The sequence below is a fragment of the Salvia splendens genome, unplaced genomic scaffold, assembly GCF_004379255.2.
Source record: "Salvia splendens isolate huo1 unplaced genomic scaffold, SspV2 ctg615, whole genome shotgun sequence".
Taxonomy (NCBI): Eukaryota; Viridiplantae; Streptophyta; class Magnoliopsida; order Lamiales; family Lamiaceae; genus Salvia; species Salvia splendens.
The window spans coordinates 8,666-19,770 of record NW_024599277.1 but is presented as its reverse complement, the minus strand read 5'-3'; the positions used below and the strand labels follow the sequence as shown (position 1 = coordinate 19,770).

General features: G+C 38.6%; 1 protein-coding gene and 1 pseudogene across 3 annotated transcripts; one reads left to right on the top strand and one right to left on the bottom strand.

Annotated features, from left to right (window-relative positions):
- Positions 1–1,735: 1,735 nt before the first annotated feature.
- Positions 1,736–4,178, top strand: LOC121790761 (serine/arginine-rich splicing factor SR45a-like). 3 transcript variants are annotated; one of them, XR_006048410.1, is made up of 8 exons: positions 1,736–1,804; positions 2,201–2,223; positions 2,306–2,386; positions 2,490–2,601; positions 2,707–2,856; positions 2,958–3,041; positions 3,184–3,250; positions 3,340–3,417. XR_006048410.1 is itself a non-coding variant. In XM_042188886.1 (7 exons), the coding sequence occupies exons 2-7, from the start codon at positions 2,201–2,203 to the stop codon at positions 3,960–3,962; spliced, it is 1,056 nt and encodes a 351-aa protein (XP_042044820.1). In that variant the 5' UTR covers positions 1,736–1,804; the 3' UTR covers positions 3,963–4,178. The 3 variants fall into 3 exon arrangements, 1 of the variants encoding a protein (XP_042044820.1); XR_006048409.1 differs by having other exon boundaries at positions 2,958–3,250; XM_042188886.1 differs by lacking the exon at positions 2,958–3,041 and having other exon boundaries at positions 3,340–4,178.
- An 81-nt stretch (positions 4,179–4,259) lies between these two features.
- On the bottom strand, positions 4,260–10,765 carry LOC121790760 (annotated as a pseudogene).
- Between the last annotated feature and the right edge of the window lie 340 nt (positions 10,766–11,105).

The following is an 11,105-nucleotide window of genomic DNA, read 5'->3' as shown; positions in this document are numbered from 1 at the left end:
GATAATAAAAGAGACAAAATTATTCATTAATTTCTCTACATAAATTTCGTCCCTCTCTCTCTACAGAAGAAGATGATTTTTTTTAATTCTCCTCCGTAGGTTTTTCAGCTCTCCTCTGTGAGGGATTTCTGTCTTCTTTATTCGAGTCCTAGTATTTTGATAAGATCAGCCCATCCTGATATCGAGATACAGTTCGGGAACCAGTCAGAAGATCCGTGGTCTAGTATTGAAGATCATCGTGGAGAAGGCGCAAGCAATCGACGATTCTTTGAAGAATCAAATCGGTAACTCTAAACCGTAGTATTCATGTTTAGGATTTACTTTCTTTAAGCATGAATTATTTACGTTCTAGCATGCAATTATATGTTTAACATGTGAATTGATTAATCGCATAATCGGTCAAATAAATCCTTATCTGATTTATTTGTTATGTACAAGTCTTCCACTGTGCAAGAGGCACCAAACCCCAACAACGTCCGCACCCCGTACACTCCGAGAGAGATGGATATGTTATTCAAAGCCTATTTGGAAATCTCCGAAGATCCGAAGATTGGCACGAACCAAACCGGGGATAGGTTTTGGTTCCGCGTCTCGCCGGTACAATGCCATCCGACCTGAGAGAACCATCGAGTGCAAGGAGAGTATGGTTCGCAATGCCATCTTCAAAGCCAACGAAGAAATCCAAAAGTTCCAGGGGATTTACCTCCAGGAACAGGATTCGACGGGGAACGACAAGAGCGAGCTCGACATCATCAGTGCCGCCATGACGACCTACCAATCTTCTTATTACAAATCATTCAAGTACCTCACCGCTTGACAGGAGGTGCGTATGCATGCATATGCATCCGAAGTATTGGGGGGAGGGCTTATCATCCTCCTCCAGCTCCTCCAACAAACGGTCGAGGTCGTTATCCGACGCTGGCTCGGAAGAGGTGGCTAGCTAGCTTGCCGCAACTAACTTAGGTAGCCCCGACGCCGGCCCGAGTAGTTCCCAACGCCGACTGTAAGGAAGGAAACAGGCGACGGCCAACCGCCGTCGCGCCGCTGTCGCTCTCGCTCCTGCTCCCTTTGTGCCACTTCAATCACCCACCAACTCGTTGTGGACCCTTTTGGCTCAACTCAATACGGCCAATACGTCTCACATGTCTCCCGAGCAACTTGATGCACATTATGCAATAATACGAGGTCTCCGAAAAACATTGAGGATAGAATAGTCTTCCACGAAGGTATTTTAAGTATGTAATTTTTATTTTTTAGGATTTTAAGTATGTAATTTTTATTTTTTAGGATTTAAGTATGTAATTTTTATTTTTTTTAAATTTGTAATAGTAGTTCGAGTATTTTTAATGTATTTTTATATTATAGAAATATTTTTAGTAATTGAAGTATTTAAATTAAATAATGAAATGGTGAGACCCTTGTGCATGTATTATGCTTTTGGGAAATAGTAGAGAGTAAAAAATTAATAAATATAGGTATGAATCACATTCATGCTTTTTCATGCTCTTTGCCAAGAGCATCTACGGGGATGTTTTATGTAAATCACCTTGCACTTTACTTTATTATACTTTCTTCTTATAGTATGATGGGTTGATTGAAAAATGGGCCCAATTCATTTTACTAAATTAAATTGATTTAGAAAATAAAATGTAGAGTACAACTCAGCATATCTAGAAACTTCTTTTGAGCTACTTATTATATATAGGAGGTTATCCCATCTTCCAGAGACATCTACAGATTGAGGAGAGAAGAGAAGAGAGGAGAGAAAATTCGCCGTCTGATCTTCACGCCGTCGACCATCAAGGTCAGTTACATTTCTCCATTATGTATTTCTCAGTTGTTTTCCTTCGTTCGATTTATTTATTTTAAAAGGAATTAAAAATTTTAGTAGTATTAGTACCTAAGTTATCTGCAAATTTGTTTTCCTATTTTTGATTTTATTTGATTTTGTTTCTCGACGGATTTATCTCTCCTTCATTCCGAGTTTCCTTTCCTGTGCTTTTCTATATCTGTTATACGCTATGCTTTCTAATTTGGTAACATATCGAAATTTGGCCATTACTGTACACTAAATAATTCGGTGTTCCTTGTATAATTGCAAAAATCTACCTTCTGTATTGTGTCTTTTAGATTAATTGGGAAATGCTTCGTCTTCGACATTCAATTATCTGATGATCTCTATTTCATGTTGTGAATGCAGATGTCATACTCGAGGAGATCAAGGTGTGCGCTACATTCTGAATTTGTGATAAATTGCAATTTTCGATTTTTTTTTTCTAATCATTTTTGGTTCATCTCGATATAGTTACAGATCCCCTTCACCTTACTACAAGCGCTACAGCAGGTCTTTCTCGAGGTCTCCAATTCCATCAAGGAGTAGGTCAAGGTAATTTTGTACCTCACCGCAGCTGTTTCTCTGCTTAAATTTCTTCGCCGTTTCTCATTAGAGAGGCTTAATTGGTTCTGATCTGATTGAAATTCATTTGCAGGAGCTATGATTCCAGTGATGCTGAGAATCCAGGAAATAATCTGTATGTCACCGGACTTTCGGCACGTGTGACAAAGAGAGACCTGGAGAAGCATTTCTCAACTGAAGGGAAGGTATAAATTTGGATATATTTGTGTTTTTGACGAGTCCTTTTGAAATATGTTGGTTATTTGTGTAATAATCTGTTAATGCTGAATGCTGTAATTATTGGTATTTAGGTTGAAGACGTCCACCTTGTTGTTGATCCGCGGACGAGGGAATCGCGTGGTTTTGGTTTTGTGACTATGTCTTCTTTGAAGGAGGCCGAACGCTGCATCAAATACTTGGACCGGTCTGTCCTTGAAGGCAGGGTTATATCTGTGGAGAAGGTAGAATTTTTTGGCAGCTAGCAATTTGTGGATTTGCTATGTGTATGCTGTCTTATTCTAGCTGTAGCAGACGCTCTCACTGTTGTATTGGATTATTGAAGTTTCTTTGGCAACAGGGTAGCTGTGTGTAGCAGCTCTTCATCAAAACTAACAAATCAAATCAAATGCATCAGCAAATTCAGAGGGTTGTATGCCCTGCATTTCTCCCTATTTAACATAGTGCATCAAGTTTGCTTTATAGTAGTATCATTTTGTTAACTATGTCTTGGTACACAGAGTGGTTTTTGGATATTGACAGAAACTGATGATTAGTTATGTCTGTTTCAGGCTAGACGACGGAGGGGACGGACACCTACTCCAGGAAGGTATCTTGGGCTTAAAACAACAGTTCATGGTGAGAATTGAGATAATGGGTCATTGTTTAAGTGTTGATATGTATGTAGAAATGGAATTACTAAGAATTTGTTTTTTCTGTTAATCTAGAGCGTCGGCGTTCTCCTAGCTACTCGCCTTATTCTAGAAGCCGTTCACCTTGCTATTCGTCTGAAAGGGATAGGAGCCGCAGCAGATCATACTCTCCCTGCTACCGTAGACGTCGCAGATCATACTCTCCCTATTACCGCCAACACCGCAGATCTTACTCAATTGGGAGGTCGAACTCTCCATTGTATTACAGGCCCAGGAGGTCATCGTATACCCGTTCCCATTCTCCATCTTATAGCAGATCTCCTGTAAGCAGGCGTGACCGTTCCTACTCCCCTTACGATAGGGACTACTCGCCTGACAGCCCATATTACAGAAGGCGCTACAGAGATTACTCTCCTGAGGATCGATACTATAGAAGGAGCCGCTACCGGAGCATTTCGCCTAGGTATCGCCGGTCTAGCAAGAGGAGTTACTCGCGCAGCCTTACCTCTAGGAGCTACTCTAGAAGTGTGTCCCCAACTCCAACGAGGGACGTGTCTCCAAGTTTGATGAAGTGCTTGAAGAGGAGTCAGTCACCACGCAAACGTGCACCTTCGCGAACGTCGAGAAGCCATTCTAGGAGTGCTAGTGCATCTTCGTCCTCCCCATCTGCGTCCAAATCTGTTAGTCCTAGGCGTTAGTTCCTTATTTAGACTGATGATTGGATTAGGATGTGCCTATGTTGTATGTTATTTTTCTGGAGCTATGTTGTCTAGTACTATGTTATTTTTCTGGAGCTATGTTGTCTAGTACTATGTTATTTTTCTGGAGCTTGTTAATGTGAGATATTCTAATAATTGTGATTTTACATGTAGCTTCTTATCTGTTGCGTTATCCTAATTATAGTTGTGACATTACATTGGCTTTGGCTTTGCTTTTTCCCTTGCAACATTTTAATCTTTCTACTGAGAGAGTAACAGACGGAGCAAGCTTTTCAATTTCACCACAACGTGAAATGAATCACTTATTAAATAAATATCTGACATTATTATACCAAAGGCACCAGGGAAGAACAGCATAAGACTTTGAAAGAAACCAAATAATAATGACCTTGGGGACTTTTTTTTTTATATCAACTTTCTTGCAAGCTGGTAATTACAGCGCCCATGTCTGAGCTTAAGGCAAGCGGCACTCGTCTATCTTCCATATTTCCTTTGCATACTGGCCAATGGTCCTGTCACTGCTAAACTTTCAGCTTCCGGCAGTGCTGAGTATCGACATCTTTGTCCATTTCTTCCTGTCCCTGAAAGACAAAATTGTGAAAATTTGAGCGAGATAGGCTTATTGAATTTCTTATGACATAACATAACCAAGTCCAAGAAACCTAAGCTATGGCAGGGGTAACAAACATATACTCGAGCACCTGGGATACTATGTCAGAATGAGGGTGGCAGGAAGGAAAGATGCGAAACAGTAGTTCGAAAAAGATGAGAAACATAACATGGAGTAATGTGAATCAGCAGTTTTGAGAGAATATAGATCAAGGAACTCAAAACCATCACTCCCTTAGAACAATTTTTTTTTATAGTATAACGCATTGTATAGTATGCACACAAGGAAGACAATATATAAACAATTCCCAACTGCCTTTACAATCTAACCATGATATAGTTCAATTAAATGAGAAGTAGGTTTGTAGATTGTAGAATAATACTTCTATAACTTGCAAGATGTTCAACAACTTACTTGTAAGCTTCATCCACCCTTGCCTGAGAGTCCATGTAGCTGGGGAAATCATAACCAACAAGAAAATAATCACCACGGCCAAAGCCAGAGTTCCCCTCAAGCGAGTCGAGGAGTGGATTATAGTCATAGCTTCCAAATGCTCCAGATTTTATGAACTGTTTGGCCTCTTCAAATCGTGGATCTGGCTTAAACTACACAATAAGAGTAAAGAAACATCATTTCTGTATCTATTTCCATACTTGAAACCATTTAAAGGAACTTTTTTGTAGTCGGTTCATTTCTTATTTCGCAATTCGCACATGCGTACTAGTAATCCTTTAGATGAAGGAAGCTAAAATGAAAATAATTAATCCAGCATCAGTTTGTGCGGCATTGTCTTTGTAGGATAAATGTAGGAGCTTAGCCTAGCTAGGTAGAGTTGCATTTCATAAACTGGATAGCGCATATAAGCTTTAATACAGTTGACATGAACATTTACCAGTCCTTGCTCTCTTTCTTTACGCAACCGAGGAACTTCGTCAGCTGTTGCACCAAAAGAAAGAAATTTTCTTGACCAATTTCTTCTCTGATTTCAACATTAGCTCCATCTAGGGTTCCGATAATGAGGCATCCATTGAGAGCAAATTTCATGTTACTTGTGCCACTCGCCTCCATACCAGCTGTACTTATATGCTGTGATAGTTCACTTCCCGGAATAAGCACCTCAGCTACAGAGACATTGTAATTGGGCACAAAAATGACCTGAAATAATGGAAAATTTTGATAAGATCGCAAAAAATGTGAAAGAAATGCAATTCATATAACAAGCAGTCAGCGGAAATATTAACACAGGCATGTTCGATATTGCTTGAATTACTCCAGAGGACCATTTTGTGATTAGTTCAACTAAATGAGATACTCTGCATATAAGAGATTTGGACGTAAACTGGAATGGACTAGATAAGAAGCCATCACGTTTACCTCAGTTTTAAGAGGTATTAGAGATATAGAGAGTGGATACCTTTAAAAAGCTATTGACTTCTGGATCAGTGTTCACAACAGCCCCAACATCACTTACAAGCTTAACAATTCTTTTAGCGTTTGTATATGTGGCAAAAGCTTTTCCTCCAATCATGATGGTACGAGGTGTTGTCTTTTTACGTTCTTCTGGGCTCATCTCCTGCATAAACAAAACTTATTTAAAGCTTATGTACAATCTTAATGATAGATCAGTAGGCAAAGAGAAAAGTAAATAGTTGCAAACTAGAATGAGCTCACTGAAGAATGTATAGGTGAGAACAGGTGAGAATGACCAAGTCCGCCTACTATCAATGGAAAAAATGCTACTGGGATCGAATAATTCATAAGTTGGTATCAAAGAACAGTTTCCAGAGTAGGAAAAGTTTGCCTCACCTTCAATTTCTTGTACCTATAAACAGCGCCCAAAATGTTCATCAGCTGCCTTTTGTACTCATGGATCCGTTTGATTTGAATATCAAAAAGTGAGTTGGGGTCAATGCTAATGCCAGTAACCTGAAGCACAATTTAGCTGATTCCCACTCGGCTTGGAGTACTGAACTGTCCGCAAACTTTGGGAAAAAACAGTTAATGCAATGTCAATCCAACAAGAAAGACAGCATCTAAAATATGATAACTGAATGGCCATGTCAGAATACATACTTGCCGCAGATTCACCAATAGGTCAAGATTATTAACCCATTGATCAGTTTTTAACCATTTGGTGATAATGCTACTAAGCTCGGGGTTGCAAAATTTGAGCCATCGGCGGGGAGTTATACCATTGGTCTGGTTCTGAAATTTGGTACGCCATACTTTGACATAATCAGAGAACAACTCAGCCTTCAAGATGTCACTATGAAGCTGAGCAACTCCGTTCACCTGCAAGAACAGGCAGGACAAAGACTCATTTTCTAACTATTATATGCTCAAGATAAAAATGTAAAGAAATCTGAGCATCTTTTAAGCAGGATGATACATATGATTATATGAACAATAAAATCATCAACTTAGAAGTTATAACTGAAAAGCGTTGCACATTGATGATTTAACATAAACCCTAAACCCTGAGAATGCTGTGGAAATAATACAGGTCCTTTTCAATAAATGTATATACATATACATGCAAAAAGAGGTAGAATGAACAAAAACCAGCACAGAGTTACCTTAGTTACAATTTGAAAGAAAGCAGTTTGTTACATCCAACTAACCCATTTTAGTTGAGATTGTCTATATTGCTTAGCAGAACGGTTATCTTCTTAAATACTAGGAAATACAAGGCCACAATAGTATGAAAGAAAATGAACTCAAGTAACTAGGAATATGCAGCTTTTCCAAACTATATCCTGCTTTATACATGAAAGAGCAGCAGAGTCAAACTCTTACCGTGTGAGCCGACACTACGCACAAGTTTGCCATTCGCACAACTGGTTTTTGTGGGTTGTTATCCAAAATACGCAGATCAGAAATTTTTCCCTCAAGCTCAGGTTTGGTTGACTGTATCATTTTGATAAACTGAAACCGGAAGGGCAAACAATACCTAAAAGTTAAGTTGATGCATGATTACAAAAGGATTAGGTATAGATTATAAATCACCCTCTTATCAATTTCTTCAATGATTTCCATGTGGCGGGGAAGAAGCTTCCACATGACCGTTTGTGACCATTTCTCCAGAGCCTCAGGCAGGACTGTATGGTTTGTATAAGCTATTGTCCTGGCAGAATACACAGTGTTATATCTACAAGTCACATGACCACTTCGGAAGGAAATAACACAGATCTTGAAATTAGCATACAACAATATGATTCACCAGGCAAGAAGCACCTGTTGGTTATATCCCAAGCTTCATCCCATCCAAGGCCTTCATCATCCATCAAAAGACGCATCAGCTCCGGTATTGAAAGAGTCGGATGTGTGTCATTCAGTTGTACTGCAACCTTAGAAGGGAACTCAGACCACATGATCTTATCTTTTCCGTCTAATCTCTCCTTAAATCTAGTAATGATGTCCTGAATGATTGATACCATTATTAATTGAAAGAACTTTTCTTGGTGAAAATAATCCATAAAATATTTTCAAGGGCATTTATATCTACTGTTCTAGAATGTAAGGCACTCTTTACAATAAGGTAGTGTCTGCTCAACAACATCTAGAAAACTTTGTGATCAAAAAGATCTGAACACAATGTGGTAACAGATAATGGACACAAAGATCTTTGAATCTTTGCATATAGAACAGGTTAGATCGCTCACTCAACGGCATTGTGAAGAAAAATTGAAGTTTTAACTATGAATTTCATAGTATGGAAAAAATTAGCTAGTCCAGACATTATAAACATTTCGCTCTAGTTGCATGCTATTTGGATTTGAAATGCCAAACATGCTAGCATACTTGGTAGTCAAACATTTTTGAAGTAAACTGAATGAAGATAAAATGAGTAAATGCAATGAAATAATGTAAGGCAACTAAAGATGCCACCAAACCTGGAGTGATGCACTACACAGGAAATACTGCTGCTTCAATCGTAAAAGTTTTGGCCTGCTGAGCCCTTGAATGAAGCAATGCAGCAGATTCATATTTTCCATCATTGAACTCAAATAAATTGAAGTCCTCAGCCCTAGTTTTGGCTTCCCAGAGGCGAAGGCTGTTAGTGTTCTTTGTTTTGTAGCCAGGAATTGGTACATCATATGCAACTGCTTGTATGACCTCTCCACCGATCCATTTTCGTCTAAAATGTTTTCAGAAACAAAACATGATACGTATTTGTGAAGAAAATCAAGAAACAAAGGATCATTGTATCCACAAACTAATTCTATAATGGTAAAATAAAGAAGCATTTGACAGTTGCACTTACGATCCATTAGGATTGACCTCAACTTGACCAAAAAATCTTATAGGGAAGACTACATCATGTCTAGGAATTTCCCAAGGACTGAACTTCTGCATTAGTTAACCAGGAAATGAAACTCTACTATTATCCGAGAGAATATGAGCTAATGTAGAATGAAAAATGTTTGCAGTAGATTAAGGTGCCAGCAGACCTCCAACCAATCTTCAGCGATTTCCTCTTGGCCTGTTTTGGTCATGAGTTGCTTGAATAGACCATATCTGTACCTCAGGCCATATCCCCATGCAGGTAAGCTCAAAGTAGCCATTGAGTCAAGAAAACAAGAAGCAAGTCTCCCAAGACCACCATTACCAAGTGCAGCATCTTTTTCCTATTACATTCAATTGAAACCAGCTTCAACATATATTGGAATGCAAGGGTCAAAAGACTATCCAAGAGCTTACAAAAGCTACATTCAACAAAACAAAACCCAACACCCTGCCTCTATGCTGCCAATTGCATAATAATCCAAATTTAGTTGAACCAAGTAAAAAGAGCACACCACTATACCAGGTTACTATTCTGAAAATCTTGCTAAATGGCCGTATTGGCACAAGATCTTTTTCATGCAAATGAGTAATTTTATCAAATTACCTGCTCAGTTATTTCCTCGAGTGCATAACCGAGTTGCTTCAAAGCATCAGCATACGCATCTTGCACATCTAGGTTCCCGACTGCATTGGTCAGAGCACGACCTTGGAGATATTCCATGGATAGATAGTATGTCTGCTTAGGATTGACTTTGTGATAATGACAATATGTGTCATTCCATTGCTGTGATATTGTTCAGAAACATATTCTAGAATACAAATATGCATTAAATATGAATTCAAGCGATTCCTAGGATATCAACTGAAGTTATGGTATGAAGAACCCCTCTCAGGTACATGAAACTACATGATAAAGCTCATAAAATTCTATACAACAGAATTTATGTCCTGAATGCCATGAAATAACGATGAAATCCTAGAACGACCACTCAAAATTGAATTACTACCTTGATCAGTTGATCACGAACACTTTCTGCCGTTGCATAAAATGCTTGCTCCGGCTCAAACTTATAGGGGGAAAAGTGAGGGCTATAGTGAGCATGATAGTTGATATTAGACGCAATTGCAGCTGGATCTTTGGCCAGAGGATTCGCAACCGGTGGAATCTTCTCCAAAATTGTAATCCTATCAGTCGTACTACCGTTTGCCTTAACCGCATCAGCCATGCCTGCTAGGCTGCTAGTTCTCACTAGCTTCTAAAGATGACCTGCAAAACAGTTGCTAGCAATGAATAGATTGAACAAGCGGATGTTGCATTATACAAGTGCATCACTAAAGGTATTTCACTTGATTTTCATGAAATCAATTCGCTATCACAAATAAACAACAAAAATTTCAGATAACATTACAAGTCAGTGATACTAGCAATATTTTCCAACTCGCTTGCGCTAGAAAACACAAATTCAACTGACACACTGTAGAAACTGCATATTGCGATACAATTGAAGTAAATGCCTAAAAAATAGGTGATCTAGCTGAAGACGACGATGTAAAAACATCAAATAGCATAAAAGGAAGAAAGAAAAAAGCAAGCTCATTACCAGATGCTCGCTCCAAATCTGGAAGGAAAGTGATACAACTAACGCGATGATGCAATTGAAGCTGAAGCTGGAGGAAACAAATTCGAGCTATTTAACGAGTGGAATAAGAGAATGATATGAGCGAGATATTTTAGGGAGAGAAAGTGACAAAAAAGGAAAAAAAGTGTGTGATGGTAGCTGTTGTTATGTGGTCATGAGCGACTGATGGAGAGTGAGATTGTGGCAATAAATATCAGAGATAGGAATGGCCGAATACAGAAGGAGAAGACAATGAAATAGTAGTAGTTGTATTTGTGAAACATCTATAAGTAGTACCTAAAGCTTAGCGCGCTTGTACGCTCTAAACCATTTATTTTGTTGAATTTGTGGCGACTTTTTAAAAATATGTGTGTCCAAATTTTCGGGCATGTATCGAAAAATAAAATTGCGCTGTTAACAAAAATGGAATTACACAGATTAATCAACAGACAACAGAAAATAAATATCAGTTTTATTAAGTGACGCAAAATGTGAGGCGATAAAGATGATTTCATACGAAATTTGGTAGACCAAATTAAGCATGCCTGTATTATTTTCCGACAAATCTAATATATACTCCTATTTGCTGAAAAGTAACGTAAATAT

What these genes read in the sequence shown, in the direction of transcription:
- LOC121790761 (XM_042188886.1), top strand. Translation starts at nt 2,201, where the DNA reads ATGTCATACTCGAGGAGATCAAG. An exon ending in CCATCAAGGAGTAGGTCAAG is followed by an intron (nt 2,387 to 2,489) that starts GTAATTTTGTAC and finishes ATTCATTTGCAG; the next exon opens with GAGCTATGATTCCAGTGATG. An exon ending in GCTTAAAACAACAGTTCATG is followed by an intron (nt 3,251 to 3,339) that starts GTGAGAATTGAG and finishes CTGTTAATCTAG; the next exon opens with AGCGTCGGCGTTCTCCTAGC.